This window comes from Henningerozyma blattae, chromosome 3 (genome assembly GCF_000315915.1).
Source record: "Henningerozyma blattae CBS 6284 chromosome 3, complete genome".
Classification (NCBI taxonomy): domain Eukaryota; kingdom Fungi; phylum Ascomycota; class Saccharomycetes; order Saccharomycetales; family Saccharomycetaceae; genus Henningerozyma; species Henningerozyma blattae.
In genome coordinates, this window is record NC_020187.1 from 1,153,244 (window position 1) to 1,180,984 (window position 27,741).

Consider the following 27,741-nt stretch of genomic DNA (forward strand, 5'->3'; position numbering starts at 1 on the left):
CTTTATTCTATCTATTTCTTTTCTTTTGGTTTATATTCGGGTTTTTGTTATATATTTTTTTATATCATCTTTATTTTGTACTTAATGACATTAAAATATTATTTGTGATTTAATTCTTTTTTTCTTTAATGCGTAATAAATAAGGGGAAACTATATCATTCTTCAATTAAGGATAAGGTCTTGAGGGTAAGATGGTCAAATTAAAGAATCGTCATTTTGCTTTTATTTTTCAGCTTTAATTTGAATTATGCAACAGGTTAATGCATGGATGTGTGTTTATTACTCCATGATATAATTTTTCATATGATTCCTTAAATAGCTCAGATTAAACATTCGGCAAGTAAATATATGAATGTAAAAAAAACCCTTGACAAAAAACATTGATCCAACTTTTACAAAGAAATCATCTCCCCACAATTATAAGTTGTGTGCTAGGTAGATTTCATTTTATTATAGAAACGATTTGAGGCAAATTTAAAATACATACTTATTATTTGGCCTAAATTATAGAAGAATATGTCGTCGGATGCATTAAAAGAGGTTGCGAATCTAATTAAAGACGATATTTCGTTGGATAGAATAAAAGATATAAAAGATCAACTAACAAAGAAGAAATCTACTCTAGATTATCAATTAAATAAGGAATCCGATAAATATTACGGTTATGTCAAAGAAAGTGTTGAGAAATTAAATGCATCACAAGAGTCTGTGAAATCAATCCGTGAAAGATTAGATGATGTTAATAAGCTGAGTAATGAACATAAATCCTCAATTGAAAGATATGACATTATTTTAAAAGCAACAAAAATATATGAAACTATAGATCTAACATCGACAATTTATTCAAAGATCATCAAATTCGATGAATTATTAGGGGAAATTGATCAGATGTTGACTATTGAATCTGAAAGTGATAGTGCTGAAACTGGATGTCCTTACCTTCTTCAAATTCATTATCTATTAACTAAATCACGAGATTTTCAAGATCAAATGATAGCTATGGCAGCTATTTCTACTGATGATGTTCAACGTACAGTGGGTAAAATTTTTACAAAATTGGATATCTTAGTTTCAAAGTTTGATGGTTTATTAGAACGATTGATATATGATGCAATTGAGTTAGTGAGAGCTGAACAAATTTCATTGGTCATTAAACTTTTTAAAATTATTGATCTGGAAGAAAGAGAAGATTTAAAAATCATGGCCATCCGTAATATCATTAAAAAGAAAGAAATCGAAGTTAATAAATCTTCAATGAAAAAATTACCAAGTAGTAAAATTAAAAAATCTAATCCCCAATTGAATTTTGATGATAATATTGAATATCCAACTAATAATGGTATTTATAAGGAAATCCTTAGTGGTACAATTACTACAAGAACCAACGTACGTAATTATAAATTGTTCTTTTTTGAAAAAATTGCATCATCAATTGCAGATATATTTAAAGAAGTTAGAAAAGAATATTCAGGAGATCGAAAATTTGAAGTTTTAGAAAATTTAGATTGGGTATTTAATGAATTACTTGTTGTTAAAGAATATTTGACAAAATATGGACCATCGTATTGGAAATTATTTGAAAAATATTATGGATTGTATTATGAACAAATGAATCAATTGATTAATGATCTTGTAGAATCTGAACCTGAAACTATTATCATTTTAGATATTTTAGAATATGATAAATCTTACCAACAGACCATGGTTACTGATTTTGGATTTAAAAAAAAGGAAGTCAAGAGTATTATTGGTGATAAACAAAAGGAACAATTATTTAGTGATTATTTGAAATTAATTTTAACTAAAATGCAAGAATGGATTACTAACTTAGTAAGAGCCGAATTTGATGTATTTATGGAAAGATCTACCCCTCCACATCAAGATTCTGAAGGGTTATTTTATTTAGATGGTACAAAGACATGCTTTCAAATGTTTTCACAACAAGTGGAAGTTGCTGGTGGATCTGGTCAAGCCAAAATTCTTGTTGGTGTTGTTGATAAATTTTGTGGGTTATTAAAAGATCGTCAACAATTATGGATAGAGAAAATTAGTGAAGAAGTTAAGAAATTGATTCAATTTAATCAAAAATATGATTTGAATCCAGAAGAAATTACATCTCAAGATGAAGTTCCTGCAGGTTTAGTGGAATATTTGACAGCAATCGCTAACGATCAAATGAGATCAGCAGATTATGCAGTGGCCATTTCATCTAAATATGGTAAAATTGTTAGTAAAGTTTATGAAAAGCAAATTACTAATCATATAGAAGCTACATTAGACGGGTTTGCAGAGGTTGCTAGATGTGGGTCTGTGGGGATTATATCTATTATATTTGATGATCTTAAAAAACCATATAAGGAAGTGTTTAGTAAGAGTTGGTATACAGGGAATGAAGCTCAACAAATAGCAGATACGTTATATGAATATTTGAATGAGATTAAATTACAAATGAATTCATTTGTATTTTCTACATTGTTAGAGACAGTTGTTGAAGAGACTATACTGAAATTCATTGGAGCTCTAGGGTATAACCATTCGTTTAAAAATAAGGGGAACAAATTCTTAGAATCTGTCAAGAGAGATTTTGAAATCTTTTACAAATTATTTATTCAATTTGTACCTGAAGGTGAAGATAAAACGATAATTATTGATGAGAAATTTAAATTGATGGAATTCTTTATGGATTTATCATGTGGGCCTGTGGATGAAATTGCTAATACGTGGGAAAAGACGTTACAAATCTATTGGGATTGTCCTATAATTTTATTAGAGGCTATTTTATCATGCCGTAAAGATGTAGATAATTCTCGTACAAAGCAAATCTTGGGGAATGCCTCACAATTGAATAATAACTCACAACGATTAGCACATGTTGAAAGTGGAGAGTTACAACCTACGTTTATTAGTAGACTAGTATTAGCAAAGAAAGAGAAGAAATGATACTGAGGTGAAGGATATTAATTTTTTTTTAATATATATATATATACTTATTTGTTTGTTTATTTAAAAGAATTTAAAAATACATATATCTATTTATAAACAAAGAAAGAAATTCGAGTATTAAATGATGGTATTATTAGTAAAAAAAGAAGATGAATGTTGTTGTTGTTATTTTTTATGAGTATTATTTTTTATGAGTATTATTATTATTATTATTAGTCTTGCTATGTGGAAAGGATGCATTGTATAAAAGGATAGAAAAATCTAATGGAAATCGACAAAAAGAAAAAAAAAAAAAACAATATACAAAACAAGAAGTTACAATTATTTAGCAATCCATAGCAATGTGATCAAATAAGCCATATTTTCATTAGAATCATTAATTTGATAATTGAATAACCCATCTTTTTTGGAATTCCATGAGGTTCCAATTGAATTTTCTATTTCTAAATCGTGTATATTATTACTATGCTTATCGGATGGTTTTCCGAATGAATGAATTGTTGTAATAGTTACAATATATTTAAAACGGGAGGAATGTTTATTCAAGTGTTGCAGAATTTTATTTGTTAAAAGATCTTTAATGTCGCCAGGGTATGTATCCTGATCAATCAGATGACTGAATTGAGTTTCGAACAGATCTACTAGTCTTTTTTCTGAGATTGGAGAATTATCGACTCTGGAGTCTTTTAATTGGACATTCATTACAAAAGTGTATGTGTGTGTGAGTTTGTTTGATTATTTTTTGTCTGTACTTAATTAATAATTAATTTAATTTTATTCTTTTTGTTGAAATAAGAATTAATAATGTTGTTTTTATATTTATTTCAACCGTAAATCTGTTAATACCCAGACCCTGTTTAGAAAAAATAGTGATATCTTAGATGGTTGTGATAGACAACAGCCAACCAGAACAAATATTCTATTCTGATTTGTTATTGTTCTTATTATTCATAACCTTTATCATCTGGCTGGGGTTTACCAATACGTAGTGTTATTCCCATATCATCATCATCATGTTATGAAAAGGGGTGTAGCTGTTTACCAGCTCAGTCGGGCCTTGGTTGCCTAAAGATTGAAAAATAAAACAAAAAAATAACGCCGTGCATTTCGTGATATTTTAGCTGGTTGATTGTGGAAGGTGAAATTACCGGACGAGAATTTAGATAGCCAGTTTTTCCTTTTTTGACCATTTTTCAATTTTTTCGATTTTTTTTCAATTTTCTAATTTTCATTTTCAATATTTTCTATTTTTCTAATTTTTCCGAAACCTCGGGCGAAATTCCCGATTGGGTGATGAAAAAGTCGGCAGGTGACACTGAGAAAAATGCACTGCAAATTAGAGGCACGTGCAGCGTATAGAGGTTCTTTTGGGCAAAGGCTGTTTGGAATGTATTATATAACTGGGGTGCTAGATAGATATACATCATAACTTCAGAACCTTTAGATTCATTATAGAATCACTTGATCATCAGTATACTACTCATTTGGAGTACTTATTATAGGATCTATTACATTGATATTATAACACCACTGTTTTTTTTTGTCATTCATTCATAGTTACAAAACTCTACCTCACATGTCTACCTCCCCACTATTACAAAGAACTCCCGGCAAGAAGATTGCCTTGCCAACCAGAGTCGAGCCCAAAGTGTTTTTTGCTAACGAACGTACGTTCTTGTCATGGTTAAACTTCACAGTGATGTTAGGAGGTCTTGGGGTAGGGCTTCTGAATTTCGGTGACAAAATCGGTCGTATAAGCGCTGCCCTATTCACAGTTATTGCCATGGGAACCATGGTGTATGCCTTGGTTACATACCATTGGAGAGCGGCTGCTATTCGTAGAAGAGGTTCGGGACCATACGATGACAGACTAGGTCCTACTCTGTTGTGTTTCTTCTTACTGGTGGCTGTTGTAGTCAATTTCATCCTAAGATTCAAGTACGGCGAGACTACTGTGGGTGTTTAGGCCTACGACTCACGTAACGATGCTAGGGTCTATGTTTCCATGTATAATAAATTAATTAGCCAAGCCTAGCCTATATACATATGTAATACGCCAACAACTATATATCCCATACTAATGTCGTTTGCAGGGCATTTCATATATACGATGACAAGCAAACAATAAAAAGAATAATAACATTCATTACTGATTGTTTATTTATTTACTTATTTATTCATTTATTCATTTATTCATTTATTCATTTATTCATTTATTCATTTATTCATTTATTCATTTATTCATTTATTCATTTATTCATTTATTCATTTATTCATTTAGCTATTATTTTTCCACATTTGCTGTTGTGTCATTAACTCACGGATAACGATTGCCGCTGGAACTCCCTTGATAAGCACGATTTGCTGTCATTGCAGATTTGCTGTCATTGCAGATTTGCTGTCACATTCCCTCTCCACAAAACGTTTTTTTTCTTCCCTGCTATTCCGTTCGCGACATCCGTGCATTTTATTTTTCAACTTTTTCATCCTCGGCCGGAGAAACACAAAACAAAACTAGCAAAATTGTCTCTCCTGGTCGCGTCTCTCTGCTCTTCACTAGACCGACTCTTTCAACAAACAATCTCTCCTCCTCTTCCTCGTCCTCCTCCAGAGCCAATTTCTCTGTCTAAAATCTTTCACCACTGCGAGACCCTCCTAGGTAATCATGGACGGCGTAACATACCATTAACGGGTTACTGGCTAATTGTATTGTAATATTGATGTATTTCAAAATATTAGGTGAAAAATCAGCACATCGAATATAACATACAATATAATTTAAAAACACAGTACAGAGGATAAACACAGATGGTATGTACAAATTATAAGTCAACGAGGATGGATTAAACAAGATAAAAGATCGAGTAAAATAGAGTAGTTGTGTAATTAGGTATCCATGAAAAATAAGATGAAGGAATTTACATGAGCAAAAAAAAGCAAGGAATAAAGACCATTTATCGATTTTCAATCATCATCACCAACAGCATTCATCTATTATTTTTGAACCGTTTTACTAACAATACTTAATATCATCGAATAATCTCGTTATTCATGCATATGTTTTATTTATTTCCAGTCTGACGCTATTACTATTCGTACCAGAAAGGTCATTACCAACCCATTGTTGGCTAGAAAGCAATTCGTCATTGACGTTTTACATCCAAACAGAGCTAATGTCTCCAAGGATGAATTAAGAGAAAGATTGGCTGAAGTTTACAAGGCTGAAAAGGATGCTGTTTCTGTCTTTGGTTTCAAGACTCAATTCGGTGGTTCCAGATCCACTGGTTTTGGTTTAGTTTACAACTCTGTCGCTGATGCCAAGAAATTCGAACCAGCTTACAGATTAGTTAGATACGGTTTAGCTGAAAAAGTTGAAAAGGCTTCTAGACAACAAAGAAAACAAAAGAAGAACAGAGATAAGAAAGTCTTCGGTACCGGTAAGAGATTGGCTAAGAAGGTTGCTCGTCGTAACGCTGATTAAGATTAATATCATTTGGTAATAAATGTTATTTTTTTTAATCTTCTTAACTACTTATCTAACTATCTATCATATCTAATTAATAATTCTTTATTAATATAACACTATACATACATACTATATTTTATGATATTATTATGTACAACAAAAAATTTTAAAATTAGAATTCATTCTGTAGTAACTATTTTTAAGTAAAGTTTAAGTTTTTGAATGCAAAATTGTTATTAAAGAAAAATAGGGAAGAAAAACTAAATATAAATATATAATATATGAAGGAAGTATTTAAAAGAAGATTAAAAAAGGTAAATGTTTAAAAAAGGAATGTAAAATAATATTAATTTCAAGATAATGCATTAGTTTTTGAAAATATGTGATCTGTGATTAATGATTTATAAAAAAAAAATTAAAAATACAAATTAATTTGTTTTTGTTTGTTAAATAAATGTGGGTAAAGTTTCTGTAGTCTTTGCTTTAACAAAATTATCAATGAATTCTAATTCATCTAATTCATCTAAAAATTTGGTCATTGAATTTAAATAATTTTGTGTCAATGGTGTAATTTCTCTTTTATCATTAAATGAACAATTTTCATGTAATTTTAATGTAAAGTAATATATCAAACAATCATAAATAAACAAATATTGATTAATATTTTGAACCATAGAGATTCTTTGTTTTCTAAAGATATTAATTGTCCATGATATAGGATCAAATATTTTTTTATTCTCTTTCCCAATATTATTATTCGTTATAGTAATTTCTCTATCATCATAAGCATTATTCTCCATATTGTTTTTAAATTCTTGATTTAATTTTTCAAAAGTTTGAAGATTTGATAAGGCTGAATCAACTGTACACCAAGTACCAGTTCTACCACAACCTGCTGAACAATGTACAACAATTGTCGGTATATAATCTTCTGCAAAAAAATTATTACCAAATAATTTATCAATGACTTTATCTTTTAAATTAATAGCTTGAACAATCTTTGTAGGATCTACCAATGTACCAAAATCTGGCCAATCTTTAATTTGTAATTGTAAAGTTTTAAAAGTACATTCTTTATTATTAATAGTATAAGTCAATTCAATAATTCTTACAATTAAACAATTTTGATGATTTTCAGTGTATTGATTATTTAATTTAATAAAGTTATTATTACAACCAATGGAAAGTTCATCTAATAATTTGACATGAATACCATTATAATTGCCTTCAGACCAATAATCAAAACATTTTTCAACAGAATTTTCATATTGATCTGTTAAACAAATAATAATTGGAACATTATTATTTAAGATACATGTATAAAAATCATGAACTGTAGATAATAATGGAGCCTGAGTAGCAATGTAACGCAATTTTCTTGAAGTTTTATAAAATTTGTCATTTTTAATAGTAGTTTTACTATTATTATTACTAGTTCCATTATTATTAAGATTACTATTGTTTGCAGTTGTATTGAAATTTGTTGAAGTTGGTTCAATAGATGAGTAATTTATTCCACTAATAGGTGTGGTAATTGTAGAACAAGTAGAAGAATTGGAACTTGAACTTATTGGTGTATTATTATTATTAATATTAGTAGTAGTAGTAGTAGTATCGCTTGTCATATTGGTATTATTTTCAAAAACCAATTGTGGTAAATTCAAATAACTTGCATTAATATAGTTTTCATTTAAATCTATAGAAATTGAATTTGTCTTGGAATTATTTTGTAAAAATGAATCTGTTGATATTGGAATTGGTAAAGAAAAGGATTTTTTTTTCAATACAACTCTCGAATGTTCAAAGGGGAAAATATCTTTATAACGATTCTTATTACCTAATTCTACACCTGAAGATATAATGATTTTATTGGAGCTATCACTCATATTATTATTATAACTTTTTTCCAAAAGAAAATCATCTTCATCATCATCATCTAAATCTAATGAAGTGTATTTTTTCCTTGATTTGGTTAAATTCATAAAATCAGAATGAGATAATGCTCTTCTATCATAAGAAGGTGAATTTGTTAAAGTTGGTTGAGAGTTGTTCAAGTTCGATTGAGAGTAGCTCAAGTTTGATTGAGAGTAATTCAAGTTTGATTGAGTTGTGTTCATGGTTGATTGAGAGGTATTAATGTTTGAAATTGGTTCTTCCAAGATTTTCCCAATCTTGTGGAATTGAAGATTTGAATTATCTTTTGAAAAAAATGGATTTGACTCTGGTAGAATATTATTAGTTATGGCCATGCTATTAGTAGTAGTAGTGGTGGTAACAGTAGTAGTATTATTTGTGGTTATAGTTGGAAATTTAAAACTATTGGATAATTTTTTAGAAGTTAAATTTGAAGTACTATTTGAAAGGCATTTATTTAATCTTTTCCTTTCTAATTGATCTAATTTTTGATATTGTAAAATGAATTGAATTTTATTTAATTTCATCAAATCTTGAAACCAACTTGGAATAATTTTATTAATCATATCAATTGGATAATTTTTGATCATTTCTAAATATCTAATTTGGAATTTTAATTTATCTTTTTCAATAATTGATTTTCTTTTCTTGGGGAATTGGAAATTAGAATTTGTTTTATAATCATTTGAATTTGAATTACAAAAAGTTGATATGGAATTTTGTGAAATTGATGATGATAAATTAATCGATTTTATTGGAGATAAATCGTTTGCCAATATAGAGGAAGAAGATTCTTCATCTAATTTATTTAAAAATTCCAATTTTTGATTTTCTTCTCTTTCCTCTTTAATATTAACGGCACTTAGATAAGATTCTAAATTCATAATTTCTTCATTTTGTTTAAACTTAAATAACGGTTTGGGAGATATCGAATCATTAGGTAATTGGAATTTCAATAGAGCAGATATTGGAGAAGATGATGAGATCGGAGATTCTGAATTCAAGGATAAAGGTGACAAATTTTTATTAAGAAAAGAATTTGGGTTTGAATTTGTAGTTGGAGTAGATTTTGATAGAAAAATGTTTGGTTTAGAAAATTCAGGCATTGCTATTTTCAAATCATTATCTAATACATTTGAATTTGAATTTGAATTTGAATTTGAATTTAACATCGGGTTTATATTTGAATTTGAATAATCAATATATTGTGGGAATAAAACTTCAAATTGTTGGAACCCAGAAGACAAGACTGATATGGAAATAGAATCATGTAATGGAGTAGTTTGATCCAAGACAAAATGATCTAAAATCTTCAATGACATGTTATAACAAATAGAAGAGATCAAATCATCTGAATTTTCATTTTTTTCATCATCATACAAGATGATTTTCAAATTTGTTTTAAAAGTTGAATGTTTTTCCTTTATAGTTTGTTGATCAATTGGAGATAAATTTTCTAATAATCTATTAAAAGTGAAAGTTCTTCTCTTTAATAGAGTGGAAGGTAAAGTTAAATGAATGGAATTTTTAATAGAAGATTTAGAAAACCCATTAAACGAACGAACATCGAAAATTAAAAGATTATTGTTGGAATCATCCAAGTCTAACAATAGTTTACCCAATTCAATAGCAGTAATCAGATTTACACCAATAGGTTTTACAAATTTATTTTTTTGTGGGGAAAAAATCGTTGGTAAATTTGTTGTGGTGATTGATTTTAAAAAAATTGGGCTATTACTTAAACTTGATTGTGGAGAGATTGAAGAGACACTTGAATTTCTATAATGATGAGAATTTGAATTGTTGTTGTTATTTAGCTTCGGATTTACTAGAAATGGGGTTGAAGAAATCGAAGAAGAGATTGACGATGAAGAAGACATGTTTGGTGTGGTATTAGTACGAATATTATTATTATTATTAGAGGTGTTATTAGAGGTGTTATTATTATTGGTCTGTTTGATAGTATGCATGGGGGAAGTTGTATGTGTAGTGGCCGTCGAGTCGAAAATCAATTCATTAGTGGTTGTATTACCATTTGTAGTATCAAAAGAATGATCGACGTTTGAAACATCTTTTGATGCTTCTTGTATAGTCATGACAATTCCTTTGTATATTTATGATGAGATTAAGTCTGATATTGCATTTGCATACGTATTTGGGGTTTAGTTTTGTATCTACTTTTATTTTTACTGAGTTGTTTCTTTTTTTTTCCTAAATTGCCACAAAATTATTGAATAAAATAAGAGATATTAATCAACTAGTAAAGAGATACCAAACGTAATCGAGTGAATTATATATTATGAAGACACGGTTGAGTATTAAAAAGAGAGAAAAAAAATTTAGAGATGTCAAAAAGAGAGTAAAGAGAAATGGTTAAAAGAGTGATGATGAACAATGAACAATGATATAATATAACGACAAGATATACTATAAATCACAACATCTCACGATATTAACAACAGACCAAAAAAAAAAAAAAATTTAAACTCAAAAATAAAAAATTGGAATTTAATATGTTTTAGTGATTAATCTGAGTTATTCCTTATTAAGCTCCGATACCTAAACGTCAAATTAAGCGAAGAAAGTTTTTTTTCTTAAAATTTCTATTTAAACTGTATTGGAACGAAAATATGAATTCGAGAAATTAGAACAGAAAACCCAAATTGCAAATTTCCCTTTTAGGAATTGGCCTGGTCGACTCCACATCGGAAATAAATCAACATCCAGCAATTGTTAAATAGGCACGCCGCAGGCACATCGCGTCATCTCGAGATCTGGCCCACGATCGCTCGCCCTGTCGTGGGCACAGAACATGCCGCACATACGTATGGCAATCAATTCCGGACGCCTAGACTCCCCACCTTCCGTTTCGGTCCTGCGAACTGTCTTAGTGCTGCGCAGGGTATTAACGGGCTATCCTGCCCCGCCAAATTCCAAACTAGGAAATTTGCAGCAGGCAGTACCAGGCCACCCTTCGAGCCGACCATGATAGGCACTACACGAGTAATTGCCTAATGAGGCAGTAGCTCGTACTGCATTACTCTTTCCGGGGTTCTTGTTTCGGCATCCTCTCAGACGGTTTCTGAGACTACAATGGGCAGTACTCAGATAGGCCTGCAGCTGGGAGCTGGCTACAGCCATTCTTCGGCAATTTCTGGGCTGGCTATTCTAAATGGAAATCCAACATCTAGGCACGAGGCACACGTCATCCGTACCCCAAGGGGTTGCTGCGGCCATATCTCTTTTGTTCAGAAACTATATGTAGGCACAGAACCGGCTGTAGAGACGTCAGGTGGAGACAGCTGCGTAGCCTATTCAGGCTTGCTATACGGGCTGGCCAGCCAACAATAAAGACCTCAGATACTCTGCCGTGCACCCAGAATCTTTCGTAAAGCACATTCCGCTCACACCACACAGAGAAGATAGCGTAGGAAACGGCTAGCCCGCTGTGGAAACACGCACGGCTCTAGCAAACTAGCTCGCTTGCTTTTCCGGATTTAGGAAAATCCAATTAATTTCTCCGACCGTAGAAATTTAGAGGGATTTTGACGTGTGGTTGGCTTTTTTCTTATATTTTTTTATTTTGTTTGTTTCTTTTTTCTCCTCTTCATTGATTTGATTTGATTTGATTTTGCTACAGCCGTATGCTTACCGTATGCTTATCGTATGCTTACCGTATGCTTACCCTAGCTTACCCTATGCTTTTGCTATAATTGCTTTTTTTCTCTTTTATTCTTCTTTTTATTTCTTTTTTTTTTTATTTTTTAGAAAAAGCAATTTACGGTCACGGGGTCGCTTTAAAGAAAACTTTCTCTAGAAAAAGGGAACCGTTGCTATAATAAAAGTGTAACCTAATAAATACATATATTAATTAGCCATCGAAAATAAAGAATTCATTGAAGAAAGGAAAATAAAATAAAAAAAAAATAGTCATCCAGATTAATTTCAGCTCGTTCGTCATTGGTTAGAACTTTACTCAAGAAAAACATCTTGAAACCTTCATTTGCCACGTCAAGAAATTTATTGTATAAATCCATTCAACCTCAATTGATGAATCAATCAAGATGTTTCTCCTATTCTGCTATTAATTTCAACCATACTTCTCAAAAAGTCGGCCAAATTTTAAATTCTGAAATTAAAGTGGAAACTGAATTATCTGATGAACAAAATAATATTGAGAATGATTCATTTAATGATTATTTGAATAAATTCAACTTTAAAGTGATTGAATCTCCAAAGAAAAACTTGGCTCAAATTGAAAGATCGTTTGATAACGATAACGAAACCATCAAGATTTTCTTCGATGTGGCTCAAGTGGCCAATTTACCATACGATGCTCAGATGATGGAAAATAATAATCCAAATACTGAATCTCCATCTGCCATGGAATCCAACGAAAATAATTCAGAACCATTGAATGATGATTTCGATTCCATGGCTGATAATTTTGCCAATGTCAAAGTGGTGGTTCTAAAAAATAAATTAGATTCTGCAGTGTCGTTCGAATTGTTGATGAATTTGGATGAAGGCTCATTCTTTATCGATAGTGTCACACCTTTTGATTCCATAGATGATGCTTTGAATGAATCGGCAGAAGTGGAATTGAAACGTGAATTGACTTATCAAGGCCCACCTTTTTCCAACTTGGATTCCGATCTACAAGACGCCTTGGAGATATATTTGGAAAACAGAGGTATTAATGAAGAACTAGCTACTTTTATTGGTTCTTATTCCGAATTCAAAGAAAATAATGAATATATTTCTTGGTTGAAGCAAATGGAACAATTCTTTAATTGATCAAATCCAATAGACATTATTGTTGTCATTTTCCTTTAAATTTATTTTTATTTTTATTTTTATTTGTGTCTTTCTATATACATACTTTTAAGTTTCAAGTTAATTATTTATCTATATATCTCTGTAAATACAATCATCAACTATTTTTATTCTTATTTTTATTTTTATTCTTATTTTTATTTTTATTCTTATTTTTATTTTTATTCTTATTTTTATTTTTATTCTTATTTTTATTTTTATTCTTATTTTTATTTTTATTCTTATTCTTATTCTTATTCTTATTCCTCACAACTTGTAAGAAACAAGGGTGGGTCCAGTTTCTTTTAAATATTTCTTTGCGCTTGTTTTCTAAATTTTTTTCAATTCGTTCAATATCTGGTCTTCTTTTATTTTTATTACTAAATATATTAACATGATCTAATATCCGACATTTATATTTGTTTAATTGATATTCAATTTGAATCTTTTCATGTCGAACGTTAGGTAAATGTCTATTATATTTCCGATGTTTGGTTAATCTCTTATGAAGCTTCATCACAAGACTTGTAGCCATCAATTCAGGAGTTTGAATATAAACGAATTCATCACGTTTTTTACGATCCGCTACAAATTGATTATGTAATATTGACTTAGAAAATTCACAAACAACATTAGATAAACACTCGGTAAGGATATATCCCTTTTCAACTTGTCTTATCACGTAGTTGAACATATTCCATGCAGATCTGGGTATTATTTTGTCACCTTCTTCATTTGTAAACCCTTCTTCATCTTTCATGAATTTTAATAATTGTTCCATCAATTTCGTCTCTCTTTCTTTATCGATCATTACTGGTTTTTTTAACATTTCTCTTTTAAATGATTTATAAACAAGGTTTAATGATTTTTTAGATGAGGGGAAATCATTGGTCTTTAAGAATTCATATACTTCTAATGTCTTTTTCACACAATCAGTGGAAAATAATTTCATATAAATTTCCATGTATTTATGATAAATACCAATATCCATTATTTGTGGATTTGATCTTTGCAAATTTTCAAATACATCTAATCCTCTTTTCTCTCTACCAATTCTTACACTAGTATCCAATAATAACCCTACAGGATGTGATGTAAGAGGAAATTTTTTTTCAATTGACCAATGATCCAATTCATAAAGTTGAACATCTTTAGAAACTTCTGGTAACCCATATATAGTAGTTTCAAATTCAAAATATTTTAATAAACAAACAAATGCAGTATTTTGAACTTTAGTATTGTCTCTTGATAATAATGTCTTACAATATTGAAATAATACTCTTTCATCAACACAACTTTTAGGTATATTTTCCATGATACTGTTGACTATTTCAAAAAATTTTACATCATCGTTCAATTGTATACAACCTTTTAATAAAGTTGAATAACTAATTTTATCTCGTTTTACTCCAGATAAATTTTTCTCCCATAATTGAAACATATAAATTGAATCTGTACAATTCGATAGGGCATGCAATGCAGAATTAAACCTAGTAATATTTAATTTTTTTTCATTAATTAAATTATCTACCATGCTTAAAATTTTTTCTCCAATTTTATTAGAAACTGGAAGAAGTTGTTTGGAAATTCCATCAAATAAGATCGTATATGTATAGTCATCAATTGGTATATTCCATTTCCTACTCCAATTATACATATCAATTGCAGAATTTGGTGATTGATTATTTAGATAATAACTCAAAATAGAATTCAAACCTGCAGATCCCCTACTGCCAGCTAAACGTGTTAAATAAACTGCCTTTTCTACTTGGTTACGTTTCAAAAACTTGTTAACATCACGAGTCACCAAGACTGCATCTCTTAATTGTTCACCACTTGTACCCAACATTGTATATATCAATCGTTTATCTCTTGTAAGTGACATGTATTGAAGATCAGATTTACTTGTTGGGCCCATATCTGATAGATTGTTAATAGCTTCACCATGATTTTTTTTCAATACATGAAATGCTTGTTGTTTTGTATATGCAGTCTTTTCTAATTTATGCTTTTGGATTTGTTTTTTCTTTAAATATTTTTCTTGATCTTTTGATGTTTTCAAAAGTACTTCATTTGTCTTTTGAAATTTATTAAGTTTTAATTTAACTTCAGAACTTTGTATTGGTGTGGTATGGAATGACCTTAAAAGAGGACGAACCCTGAATATTTTCATTTATTGAAATATTTCGTTATATCTAAGTTATTAATTTAATAAGGGAGAAAGAAATTCGTATTTTTTTTTGGCTTTTTTTTTTTTATTTTTTTTTTAAATTATAAAGTTTCAAATAAAATAATTTATTTCACATCGCGGTAATTTTGTAATATTTTTCAATATTACCTTAAAATTTAAGAACTAAATTAAAGGACTTATAGTATAGTTGATATAAACAAACGGCTGAATGACATGATTTATTGATTTCTAGTTGTAATTAAGCTTGCGTGAATAATGTTACATAAATTAGAAGAACCAATATGGTTCGAAAAAACGGTTTATTTATTGAAACATGATTTTGGAACTTCAGAGGAAAGACATTCTCTAGCACAAAAGGCCCTTGAATACTTATATTCCGTTGGTGGGATCAAGGTTCCTGATTGGGATTTTCTTCATGACATTATTAGGCCCAATATCACAAACTCCAATTTAGAAGAAACTTCTACTGAGTTTACTGATATTTTTATTCAAAAAGTATTGTTAAGAGAATATTCAGAAGCCTTAGTCATTTTAGAATCATTAGAGATTAAAATAATTCAATATTACCAATACTTGGAAGAGATTGGGAAACTTTTGGTGTTGAAAAGAGATTTCCATGGACTAGAGAAATTATCATATCGATTAGAAGGCTACCATCAAAATAATAAAGAAACTGAATCAATCAGTATTGACGAATTGCACTCATATCAACGATGCAAATTAATGCTTACGATTTCCAAAATCTTGGAGGGAAATTTTTTTGAAACATGTTATAATGTATTTCAACTATGGAAGGAGAATCCAGAAATCATATTGAACCATGTTGGGAAACATCATGCTTCTAGTAACATCCAAGAAAACATTGAATCCATATATTCAAAAGAAGAAATTGAAAAAGTCATATTAGTTTCTGTTATCATATCTATTCCACTAGATGAAATGGACAAGTTTTCTCACTTAATCGATTTACAAGATTTTTTCCAAGAGATGCCCATTGTGGAGGAGTGTTTAAAAATGTTAAAAAATACTCAATTCAAAAATTTTTTCCTTAGATGGTATGATGAGATAAAGCCAATATTTGAAAAGAGTATGCTTTTGGGATCGTTGTGGAGTAAAGTTGATTTTATAATGTGTAGCAAGATCTATTACTTTTATTTAAAGATCTCGAGCTGTGTTCGAATATCATATCTGTCCAATATTCTTGGTATTCGAGATGATGTTGTTAGAAGTCAATTATTAAAGTTAATTGATATTGGAGGATTGAATTTCAAAGTGGATGAACAAAATGATGATATTGTTTTATTCAAGGAAAGAGATGTATTAGATGAAGCAATAGAGATGTTAAAGATTAATGAAAGACTCATCACTCAAAAGTTACAACAACGAAATAACTTGTTTGAAAATATTGTGTTTCAAAGTTCACCGAATCTTAACGGGAATGTTCATAGTCGTTAGTTTTATTTGTCCACGACGAATAATTTTTGAAACTTTTTTATATATTTATTAGAACAAAGGAAATTATTGATTGCAGCTCGGTATTAATTGTTCATTTCTTTTATTTATTGTTCTATTGATTCATTAGAATAGATAAAAAGTAGTTTCTAATACAGAAAACCTAAATATTTTAAAGATTGTGTAGATGTAATAAAATAATATAATATAATTGTGCACTATATAAAGATTTTACACAAAATGCTGCTAATTAGTACACCAGACTTATCTCTAAGTTCAGTTCTATAATATTACAAGAATATGTAGAAATAAAAATAAAACCTTGCTATTTTATAATATAAACTATTAATTCAGATGTGTTTAAATTATTCGTACTTATAATTTGTATTTATGTATTATTTCTGTCATTAGTTATCTAAATCGGTTATCTGTCACAGGCTCTCTGTATTATGGACTATAGGGTTTTTTCCGACGTTAACTTCCGTCATAGAAATTTAAGGTTCTCACTCTCAGCTTACTACTATTTAAATATGCCATTAAAAAAATAATTCAAATGTGTGCTTTTCATAAGATAGTTGAAGAAATATTCCTTTTTTTTTTTTTGAAAAATACAGACAACTGTACGTTATGAAAGGTATATAACTAAGTATGGAGGTGTTGGAGTCTCTACAGGGTAGTATTTATTGTTGAAAAGACGAAATGTTTGAGGTTTAAGGGCGTAGTTATGCTTATGCTTCTTTCAAGATATAAGTGCTACAGCTGTGGAGAGGTAAGAGGTGAAAGTGCTTATAAACTTGCCTTGTATAAACTAAGGTTTTAAAAGGAGAATTATCATTCTTTTCATGTTGTAAGTATTGTTGAATTTTTTATCTTTACATCTATCAGTGAAGAGACTCCAATATAGAGAAAAAAAAGACAGATATGTTTAACTAAAGACAGTGACTATAACTGTTTAGTATCTTTAATGACAAATTAACTTTCTGTGCTGTTGCTACCGTATAAGATTTTGAGTAGTAAGCAAAATCTCGATAGTAGTATGACTGGAAATATATGTTACCTCCGTGCACCGGCGGGACGGAGATGGAAAGAATTGCCAGATAGCTTTAGACAGAAAACCTTTGGAAAATTTGGTGCAATGGAACAAGGGTAGAAAAATGGCAGTAGTTTACCTTTGAAAACTGTAGCAACTGATTGTCAATTATAAACTATATTTATACATAATCACTCATCATCATTGAATATTATAATAACAAACATGTCTGCTGTTGCTGCTGCTGCTCACGATGCCACTTGTATTTTCTGTAAGATCATCAAGGGTATGTTATAATTATTTCGATTTCTCTATATATTAATTAACGTTAATATTAATGAATCCAAGTTACTAACAGTCGAGCCAAATTAACGACACGTATTATACTGTATTTTGTTAACCTTGGTCTATTTCTTTAACTTTTTGATTAGGTGACATTCCATCCATGAAAATCCTCGAAACTAAACATTCATATGCCTTTTTAGACATTCAACCAACTGCTGAAGGACATACTTTGGTCATTCCAAAATACCACGGTGCCAAACTGCATAATTTGCCAGACGAATATTTGGCTGACATTTTACCTGTTACCAAGAAGATTGCAAAGGCTTTAGACGTTGCTATTGATGGTCCAGATGGTATTGGTTATAACATTGTTCAAAATAATGGTAGAATTGCTCACCAAGTTGTTGATCACGTTCATTTTCATTTGATTCCAAAGAGAGATGAAAAGACTGGTTTAATTGAAGGTTGGCCTGCTAAAGAAGGTGACTTTACTGAATTAGCCAAAATCCAAAAGGCTATTGTTGCTAAATTGGAACAATAAATAATGCTATTCATATATAACTATCTATTTAAGTAGCTAGAGTATGTAATAATAATCCTTATTAAGGTCTAGTTCCGACTGATAATTACTGGCGTATGTGCTCTACGGGTTTTTCTTTGCGCGTCAGTAATTCCTTGTTTGCTCAAAATTTTCGTCAATGTCACATTTCGTTTGTCCGGTAGAAATTTGAAAATTGAAATTTGCCTCTGGAAACGAAAGCTAAAAAATGGGAAAAGGGATAAAATACTTTACAAGTAAGAGAATTTATTACTGTATTGTTAAATTAATTATTGAAACAATATTTAATCGAATTAATTTTTCGTACAATTCTTTATTACGTTATAAGTAAATTTAATATTTATTTTATTTCACAGAATTAACTTTATTTTTTTTATTAAGAATATACGCTACTTTTAAAACCCCCCTTACAGCTAACTACATAATCGTCCGATTGTTATCTTATCATTGTTGATAAATTATTAATCAATTGTTTAGGAATTAGAAAAACTTAAAACTACAATTAAAATATAATACAAACCCAAACAAGGTATTAATAATACATCATGTCTGATAATCAAAATAATGAAGAAAAACATCATCTATTGGATGGATCAGGTGCTGATCCAAGCAATGATGCTGAAGATAGAACAGCCACTGCTATCTTAAGAACTAAAAAAAAGCCAAATATGTTATTAGTAGATGATGCAATTAACGATGATAACTCTGTCATTGCAATCAATTCAAATACAATGGATACTCTAGAATTATTTAGAGGTGATACTGTTTTAGTTAAAGGTAAAAGGAGAAGGGATACAGTCTTAATTGTTTTAATTGATGATGAATTAGAAGATGGTGCCTGTAGATTAAATCGTGTTATCAGAAATAATTTACGTATAAAATTAGGGGACTTGGTTACATTGCACCCTTGCCCTGATATCAAATATGCTACAAGAATCTCCGTCTTACCAATTGCTGATACTGTCGAAGGGTTGACAGGTAATTTATTTGATGTGTTTTTAAAGCCATACTTTGTCGAAGCTTATAGACCTGTTAGAAAAGGTGATCACTTCGTTGTTAGAGGTGGTATGAGACAAGTTGAATTTAAAGTTGTTGATGTGGAACCAGATGAATACGCTGTTGTTGCTCAAGATACAATCATTCATTGGGAAGGTGAGCCAATCAATAGAGAAGATGAAGAAGCCAATACAAATGATATTGGTTACGATGATATCGGTGGTTGCCGTAAACAGATGGCTCAAATTAGAGAAATGGTTGAATTACCTTTAAGACATCCACAGTTGTTTAAAGCGGTTGGTATCAAACCACCAAGAGGTGTTTTGATTTATGGTCCTCCAGGTACAGGTAAGACATTGATGGCAAGAGCTGTTGCTAATGAGACAGGTGCTTTCTTCTTCTTAATCAATGGTCCTGAAGTTATGTCTAAAATGGCTGGTGAATCTGAGTCTAATCTGAGAAAAGCTTTTGAAGAAGCTGAAAAGAATGCACCTGCTATTATTTTTATTGATGAAATCGATTCTATTGCTCCAAAGAGAGACAAGACTAACGGTGAAGTTGAAAGAAGAGTTGTTTCACAATTATTAACTTTGATGGATGGTATGAAATCCAGATCCAACGTTGTTGTTATTGCTGCTACAAATAGACCAAACTCCATTGATCCTGCTCTAAGAAGATTTGGTAGATTTGATCGTGAAGTTGATATCGGTGTTCCAGATGCTACTGGTAGATTGGAAGTCTTGAGAATTCATACTAAAAATATGAAACTATCAGATGATGTAGATTTAGAAGTGATTGCCTCAGAAACTCATGGGTTTGTAGGTGCTGATATTGCTTCTTTATGTTCTGAAGCTGCTATGCAACAAATTCGTGAAAAGATGGATTTGATCGATTTAGATGAAGAAGAAATTGATGCTGAAGTACTGGATTCATTAGGTGTCACTATGGATAACTTTAGATTCGCATTAGGTAACTCCAACCCATCTGCATTACGTGAAACCGTTGTTGAGAATGTTAATGTTACATGGGATGATATTGGTGGTTTAGATGATATTAAGAGTGAGTTGAGAGAAACTGTTGAATATCCTGTCTTACACCCAGATCAATATACAAAATTCGGTTTGGCTCCCTCAAAAGGTGTCTTATTTTATGGACCACCGGGTACTGGTAAAACTTTATTAGCTAAAGCCGTTGCTACTGAAGTCTCTGCCAATTTTATTTCTGTTAAAGGTCCTGAATTGTTGAGTATGTGGTATGGTGAATCAGAATCTAATATTAGAGATATTTTCGATAAGGCTAGAGCTGCTGCCCCAACTGTTGTCTTCTTGGATGAACTAGATTCTATTGCAAAGGCTAGAGGGCATAATGCAGGTGACGATGCAAGTGATAGAGTCGTTAATCAATTATTAACTGAAATGGATGGTATGAATGCCAAAAAAAATGTTTTTGTTATTGGTGCCACTAATAGACCAGATCAATTAGATCCTGCAATTTTAAGACCAGGTAGATTGGATCAATTAATCTATGTCCCATTGCCTGATGAAGTTGCAAGATTGTCTATCTTAAAAGCCCAATTAAGAAAATCGCCATTGGAACCAGGTGTAGATTTAACTGCTATTGCCAAGGCTACCAAGGGTTTCTCAGGTGCTGATTTATCGTATATTGCACAAAGAGCTGCTAAATATGCTATTAAAGAATCTATTGAAGCTCAAATTGAATTTGAAAAATCTAAAGAAGAAGGTGAGCAATACAAAAAAGAAAACATGCAAGATGAAGATGTTGTAATGACTGATTCAGAAAAAACTAAAGTTAAAACTGAAAAAGAGGAAGAAGAAGAAATTCCCGATTTGGTTCCATATATTACTAAACATCATTTCGCTGAGGCTATGAAGACTGCTAAGAGATCAGTTTCGGATGCTGAGTTACGTCGTTATGAGGCATATTCCCAAAAAATGAAGGCTTCTAGAGGTGTCTTCAGTAATTTTAGTTTTGACGATGCAGCAGCAGCTACTGGTACTACTGATGCCGCTACCAATAATTCTGGAGCTGCATTTGGTGCTGGTAATGATGAAGATGATGATCTATATGACTAAAATACTGTATTTCACAGGTGATTTCTGCTTAATTATATTTTTTTCTCTCTTATAACGAAAAATGAGAAGGGAAGTCAAAAAATTTAACATTACACTGAAATTTAAATTAACAGAAATATTTACCAATCGCATATTGGTATGATGATTATGTATCTTACTTTATGCCCTAATTATTTTGTGTCATCATTGATGTATTCAAGATAGATTTTCTATTCCATCATGCCATGTTTGATTTGTTTTTGTATAGTTTTTATTTAGTAATCTATATAAGAGAATAATATAACTTTTAACCACTAAATACTACCCTTGATATTATTATTAAATTAGTAACTGAAAAACTCATGGGGCTAGAAAGATAAGTAAACAGTGGTACAATGCATGAAATTTATCGTCAAACTGAATTGAAGATTAAGTTAATATATATTTATGTGAATATATTATGCAAATGCTATTATTATAAATATCTAATACTTACATGGTAGATATTGTTCTCCAATAAGATTATTTTTTTATTAATACAGATATGAATATTTTGTATATTAAGCTTTTCTGGAATTGAAAATTATCTTGCGATAGGAGAATATAAACTAAGTGGAGTAAAGTGTCCAAATATGGAAAAATCAAAGTCAATCGAAATGAATTTCCATAATATCATTTTTTTTAAAAGAAAAATTAGACAGAGCAAGAAGCTAATACTTGAAGAAAGAGTGCCAACTAGATTTTTTGTTATGAGCTTTCTTGATATCATGGTGTACAAGAATTGAATTTGAATTATTTTCAGATAAAGTTGATATTTTTACTTGAATGCTAGAATTGCCTATAGAAGCATTGTTAAAATGTTGTTGATATGGATTTGAATTCAACTTTGAGGCAGTATTTGTATAAATGTCATTAGGAGATGGTGGTAATTGACCATTACATGATCTTTGATTATTTTGAGGTTGTGTTCTGTTTTTCAAGGTAGTAATATATTTATTTTGTGACGATTCTTGGGTTTCAGAAAGTTCAGCAATTGATTCTGGATAAGATACATCCCCTGCCAAACTGTTTTCACTGATTGGCCTTCTTATTTTAGTTGGCGAATCAAAAATGGAAGATTTTGGCGTTGTTATAGAAGACACTACTGAAGGAATCGAAATACTGGATGAAGAACGAGAATGTGATTTTGAATATGGAGAAATATTAGCATTCGATGATAAACTAAATTTCGAATTAATGCATTCTCTTAATTGGCCAGGTGTAGGAGAATTGAATAATAAGAAATTTTGATTCTTTTGTCTCTTCTCATCATCTTTGACTTGCTTAATAAATGGAGCCAAGCAGGTAAGTAAATCGTTGACTGTAATTTGCAAATCCCATTTAAAATAAGTTAATATTTCTCTTTCAATGGTATTAACCTCACGTAACTGAAGTAGACCGTTTGTATATTTTGCCCAGTGTTTATTTAATGGGGAAGAGTCATTTAATGTCTTTGCTGCAATAATCAAACATCCTAAAAACATTCTATGTCTCGTAGTCTCAATACCATAAACGTTAGAAGGAATAATTGCTTTCAGTTTTTTAAGGTAGACGACCGTTGTCATTAGAGTTGGTGTTTGAACATTTGAATGTGCCACTAAATTTTTAATAAAGGTATACAGAGGCGGTATATTTGAAATACTTTCATTCGTTAAATTTGAATCACTTGTAGGTCTTATTTGAATTGCAGAAGCAGCACAATTAGAAAGAAATTGAATCATTTCGCCAGTAACGGCCTTTCTTTTAAATTTTAATAGAGCATCATAATCAGATATCATTTTTATTCTCTTATTCAATTACTAGTTTTAATTTCTTGTTGTTATTATTTGTATTATTGTTACAGATGAACTATAGGGGCTTTTGCATAGATAAACCGAAAGATTGTGGTTGTTACTAAAGCTAAAGGACTTATGGGGATCAAGCAAAGAGAAGTCAAAGTTGAAGTAACAGTCCTCACTCATTGGAAAGACACATGTGAAATGAATATATATTAAACTACAATGTTATATATGGAATGAGTAAACGCAATGCTATTTTCTCATTAGAAGCCATATCAATAAGCGTTAATTCCCAGCAATTTCTTTTTGAAATACTTCCAAACAATAAAAAGGACTATTTAAAACTAAGCTAACCCACATCAAGGCTGGCTGAGAATAATGAACGGTATGTACGCCCTGGGAATTGAAAGGAAGCTAAAAATACATTTGCAGTACGGTGAGCTAAACAGCCGCTCCTAAATCTAATGCTCACCAGGAATGCTTATTTTTTTTTTTTTAATCAAGCAAGAATATAGGATATTACGAAAAATGAAATTTTTTACTAGAATAGTCTTAAGCAAGTTTTGATATTTCCATTATTGAATTTACCTATTAGGAAATAGTTAATTTTGCTCTTCTATTTTAAATTTTCTTACCAGCCCGGCTCTCGTTTCTTTTGGATCTTGATTTCCTTATTTGCATAGAATGAGAATGTTAAGTGCGAAAAGAGGCTGGTTTTCAATTTGACATTTTGTGTCGTGATTTCTAGGAAACTATATTAGGATATTCAACCGCGCAAAATAATAGTAAACTACAAATTGCAAGTCTTTAGCTAATAGCTTTGATTAGAAATTTGTCTAGCAAATGCATGTATTCTAGCCTAAATAAGAAACTGTCTAGTACATTCTGCTTAAGAATGTCAAGTAAGAAGTGAGGACTTAGTTCTCACAATCTAGCATCAATAAGCCAACAAGAACTATAAGTCGTTACTCTTGATGAATTAGCTGGTGCTGCCATTTCATTTTTCAATTTAATGAATGACTGCTAGTTTTCAAATTCGGATTGTTTGTGAGAATAATCAAGACTGATACTCAAGCGCCAAGCTAACCAGTAGCCTAATTATTGAGTCTCGTAAGTGATTAAATTCATAGACGATAAATCTAGTTCTATCCGATAAGAGAGAGTTATAGATTCTCATGACAAAAAGAAACCGTGTAATGATTAAGTTATGAAATTCCGTTCTTCGACTTGTAGAAGACTGTTTCAAAAGTATGTGAGGTTATTTTACCTCAGAATCTCATACTAAAACAACATGAGATACTTGATTACTTAGCCTACAGTATTCGTACATTTTACTGGTTGTATAATCATATTGCTATTGTTTTTATTTATATTTCACCCCTATATATTTTTTGTTTATCCTATTTCTTACTTGAAACAATATTGTTTATTCTTCAAATATATGCGTTTTTGTTTCGTATACATGTCAGAGAAGCCGGTAAATATATACTTATTTCGGAAAGTAATCACTAAAAATAGAAAACTATATTCTCGAACAAATATTGATGTATGTGAAACATTTTTTATTTTAACCACTTACTTTCTTATGTAGGCTGAAGTAAATCCATATTAATTAGCAATTGATTCAATCAGAAAAGTAGATCAACAGTAACTGTGGCAGATGGGAGGAGGAGAGTAGGGAGTTATAATAGTGGTGGGACTATTGGCGGGAATAGAATGTTTGTCTGTTATATTTTAGCCCCTCTTTGTTTCACACATTTGTCTCTCTACTCTTATTAATCAGTGGAATCGAATTACAATGCTTGATATTCAGATCGATTCTCTTAAAATAGGAGTTCAATGAAGGAGAAATCTCTAGAGTAAACTAAATATCTTGTAAATTAAAAGTATTTCCACTTTACATTGTTCTGTCTTTAACATTATCCCATCATAAAGATTTTTCAACAAAATGCAATTAGATAAGCGTATTTCATTATATTCCAACTTATTGAAACAAACACATGGAATAAGGTTGGCAGACTATCATACTTCAAGCATAGAGTAGTTACCTACTGATACATTTTACTTGAACTGTGTATTTTTGAATCGTCTTTGCACAGTGTAAAAGATGGGTTCGTATACCTTTCATGTATGTTAAAATGAGAGGTTTACTGTATATTTTTTCTGTTGATATTGTCTGAGTTAACTGTGATGCAACATTTTAGATATAAACTTTCTTAGATACTGAATGTATGAGCAAGTAATATTCTTATTCCCATCTTTTAGCAAATCAATATTTTGTCTCAATTTAAACTTTCAAGAAATAATATGCCATCTTAGTATAGTGGTTAGTACACATCGTTGTGGCCGATGAAACCCTGGTTCGATTCTAGGAGATGGCATTTTTTATTTTTTGAAAAATTTCAAAAATTACGTGATGTATATTAAACCAGTCAAATTCTTATTACATCTCATCTCATCTTGTCTAGCTTTATAGATTTAAATTTTGATAAGAAAAATTTTACAAATTAATAATGCAAAATAATTAATTTTGGAAATAATTTAGAAATTTAGAAATATATATATATAAAATATGTATTCTTTATCTAGATTAAAATCTTTTATCAATCTGGTTAAGTATTATTAAAAACTAGAAAGCAAAAAACAATAGTGATTATGGTTTTGGGATCTTCATACTTTTTGAAATCATACCACAGCCATGAATGAAGAATATGATTACAAATGGATGGAATTCTAAAACAAGTCCTTCCCTAATAATGCCGAATGGTAAGTTATTTGAAATCAAATTATGTTTCACTAGGTATGCCATACCTGCAACTAAGAGTAATGAGGTTGGCATTGGTAAGCCTTCAAAATATTTTGATTTCCCCTTTGTATCCTTTGGTAACTGACTTACAGTGACGTTAAATCTTGCTAATCTTGCTAACCCACATAGGACAAAAAACGATAGGATCAATACATCTAAAGTTGTTTGGAACCCAATGGCAAATGCTACTATTGCTGGTGCTACACCAAAAGAAATCAAATCAGCCAAAGAATCCAGTTCTTGGCCCATTAATGACGATCTATTTCTTAATCTAGCGACTCTTCCATCGAAAAAATCAAAACAAACACCCAAGAATATGAAGAAATGGGCTCTTTGGACATAATGAGGTTTGCCAGTCAATGTGAATCTTAAACAACTTATAATAGAGTAAAACCCTGAAAACCCATTCATCATGGTGATGAAATCAGCTAGATGTAAATTTCTAATCATACTGAAATGATAATCATCACTGGTAAATTTCGCTATATCAAATTGGTTTGGCGGATCTAATGGGCTTGTATCTAATGAAAAAATCGAAGAGGTCTTTCTACTTAAAGATTGGGTTGGAACAACATCATGCATATCAAAATCGTCATCCATGTCATTATATCTAGATGTGTTATGGTTATCTGAATCATAAGTATCTTCATTTTCCGAATGATAATTTATCTTGGAGTTTGTAGTGGAAGCTGTCATATTGGCGGTAATTGTCGTAGGGTTGGTCATTTTATCAGTACCAGAAGAAGTTGGCGATTCTTTTCTATTTTTAACCATTATAAATGGGAAATCGTTTAAAAAATAAAATTTAAAAATGAAAAAAAAAGAAATTAAAAAAAAAATACTGGAGTAAAAAAAAAGACAGTGACTTAATAATATTCAATCAATACATATATATATATGTCTATATATATATGTGTGTGTAGCTCTGTAATTGTGTATGCCGATAAAATATACAAGTGGTATATTATGTTACTATATTGAATAAGTTTAATTCAATTCAATAAAGCAAGAAAAGAATGGATTGAAAAAAAAATATATGTATCAAATCAAATGCCAAAGGAAATTGTAGCCCAAATAATATATCGGTTACTACTTAAGAACTAAAACATTCAATAAACAAATGAATCAAGCAATTGTAGCTACTAAATATTATTATTTTACCCAAATATATTTATTCCAATCTAATCCCATTGAATAATTCAATTCAAGCTGAATTATTTCCCAGCTAGCCCAGTTAGCGAATAAACTTAGCCGTCGGTTAAAAACCCAGTCCTTTTCTCAATTCCGAGTTTTCGTATCATATGATCTCAAATATTGTTTTGTGTATTGGCTGTTCTGTGAGAGAGCCTTTAAGGTTTTAGAATTGTGAAATTCCACTGCCACGATGCCAGTCAC

The 27,741-nt window shown here is 30.4% G+C and overlaps 12 protein-coding genes and 1 non-coding gene across 13 annotated transcripts; 8 read left to right on the forward strand and 5 right to left on the reverse strand.

The window, feature by feature from the left end:
• Positions 1-516: 516 nt before the first annotated feature.
• Positions 517-2,940, forward strand: SEC6 (SNARE-binding exocyst subunit SEC6; the record flags this gene model as incomplete). Its single annotated transcript, XM_004179742.1, has 1 exon — positions 517-2,940. The coding sequence occupies one exon, from the start codon at positions 517-519 to the stop codon at positions 2,938-2,940; it is 2,424 nt and encodes an 807-aa protein (XP_004179790.1).
• Positions 2,941-3,264: 324 nt separating this feature from the next.
• On the reverse strand, positions 3,265-3,645 carry TDA2 (Tda2p; the record flags this gene model as incomplete). Its single annotated transcript, XM_004179743.1, has 1 exon — positions 3,265-3,645. One exon carries the CDS (start codon positions 3,643-3,645, stop codon positions 3,265-3,267), a length of 381 nt encoding a protein of 126 aa, XP_004179791.1.
• An 874-nt stretch (positions 3,646-4,519) lies between these two features.
• Positions 4,520-4,909, forward strand: VTC1 (Vtc1p; the record flags this gene model as incomplete). Its single annotated transcript, XM_004179744.1, has 1 exon — positions 4,520-4,909. The coding sequence occupies one exon, from the start codon at positions 4,520-4,522 to the stop codon at positions 4,907-4,909; it is 390 nt and encodes a 129-aa protein (XP_004179792.1).
• An 842-nt stretch (positions 4,910-5,751) lies between these two features.
• TBLA0C04780 (40S ribosomal protein eS24) lies at positions 5,752-6,424 on the forward strand (the record flags this gene model as incomplete). Its single annotated transcript, XM_004179745.1, has 2 exons — positions 5,752-5,754; positions 6,020-6,424. 2 exons carry the CDS (start codon positions 5,752-5,754, stop codon positions 6,422-6,424), a joined length of 408 nt encoding a protein of 135 aa, XP_004179793.1.
• A 431-nt stretch (positions 6,425-6,855) lies between these two features.
• Positions 6,856-10,419, reverse strand: PTP3 (tyrosine protein phosphatase PTP3; the record flags this gene model as incomplete). Its single annotated transcript, XM_004179746.1, has 1 exon — positions 6,856-10,419. One exon carries the CDS (start codon positions 10,417-10,419, stop codon positions 6,856-6,858), a length of 3,564 nt encoding a protein of 1,187 aa, XP_004179794.1.
• Positions 10,420-12,373: 1,954 nt separating this feature from the next.
• On the forward strand, positions 12,374-13,120 carry MAM33 (Mam33p; the record flags this gene model as incomplete). The annotated part of the gene is made up of 1 exon (XM_004179747.1): positions 12,374-13,120. The coding sequence occupies one exon, from the start codon at positions 12,374-12,376 to the stop codon at positions 13,118-13,120; it is 747 nt and encodes a 248-aa protein (XP_004179795.1).
• Positions 13,121-13,256: 136 nt separating this feature from the next.
• Positions 13,257-15,311, reverse strand: MRX1 (Mrx1p; the record flags this gene model as incomplete). Its single annotated transcript, XM_004179748.1, has 1 exon — positions 13,257-15,311. The coding sequence occupies one exon, from the start codon at positions 15,309-15,311 to the stop codon at positions 13,257-13,259; it is 2,055 nt and encodes a 684-aa protein (XP_004179796.1).
• A 273-nt stretch (positions 15,312-15,584) lies between these two features.
• PCI8 (Pci8p) lies at positions 15,585-16,784 on the forward strand (the record flags this gene model as incomplete). Its single annotated transcript, XM_004179749.1, has 1 exon — positions 15,585-16,784. The coding sequence occupies one exon, from the start codon at positions 15,585-15,587 to the stop codon at positions 16,782-16,784; it is 1,200 nt and encodes a 399-aa protein (XP_004179797.1).
• A 1,252-nt stretch (positions 16,785-18,036) lies between these two features.
• HNT1 (adenosine 5'-monophosphoramidase) lies at positions 18,037-18,637 on the forward strand (the record flags this gene model as incomplete). The annotated part of the gene is made up of 2 exons (XM_004179750.1): positions 18,037-18,097; positions 18,243-18,637. 2 exons carry the CDS (start codon positions 18,037-18,039, stop codon positions 18,635-18,637), a joined length of 456 nt encoding a protein of 151 aa, XP_004179798.1.
• Positions 18,638-19,200: 563 nt separating this feature from the next.
• TBLA0C04840 (uncharacterized protein) lies at positions 19,201-21,744 on the forward strand (the record flags this gene model as incomplete). Its single annotated transcript, XM_004179751.1, has 1 exon — positions 19,201-21,744. The coding sequence occupies one exon, from the start codon at positions 19,201-19,203 to the stop codon at positions 21,742-21,744; it is 2,544 nt and encodes an 847-aa protein (XP_004179799.1).
• A 689-nt stretch (positions 21,745-22,433) lies between these two features.
• On the reverse strand, positions 22,434-23,540 carry TBLA0C04850 (cyclin family protein; the record flags this gene model as incomplete). Its single annotated transcript, XM_004179752.1, has 1 exon — positions 22,434-23,540. One exon carries the CDS (start codon positions 23,538-23,540, stop codon positions 22,434-22,436), a length of 1,107 nt encoding a protein of 368 aa, XP_004179800.1.
• A 2,309-nt stretch (positions 23,541-25,849) lies between these two features.
• On the forward strand, positions 25,850-25,921 carry TBLA0Ctrna4H. Its single transcript has one exon. It is a non-coding gene; the product is annotated as a tRNA-His (tRNA).
• A 272-nt stretch (positions 25,922-26,193) lies between these two features.
• Positions 26,194-27,042, reverse strand: CHO1 (CDP-diacylglycerol-serine O-phosphatidyltransferase; the record flags this gene model as incomplete). The annotated part of the gene is made up of 1 exon (XM_004179753.1): positions 26,194-27,042. One exon carries the CDS (start codon positions 27,040-27,042, stop codon positions 26,194-26,196), a length of 849 nt encoding a protein of 282 aa, XP_004179801.1.
• Positions 27,043-27,741: the final 699 nt, after the last annotated feature.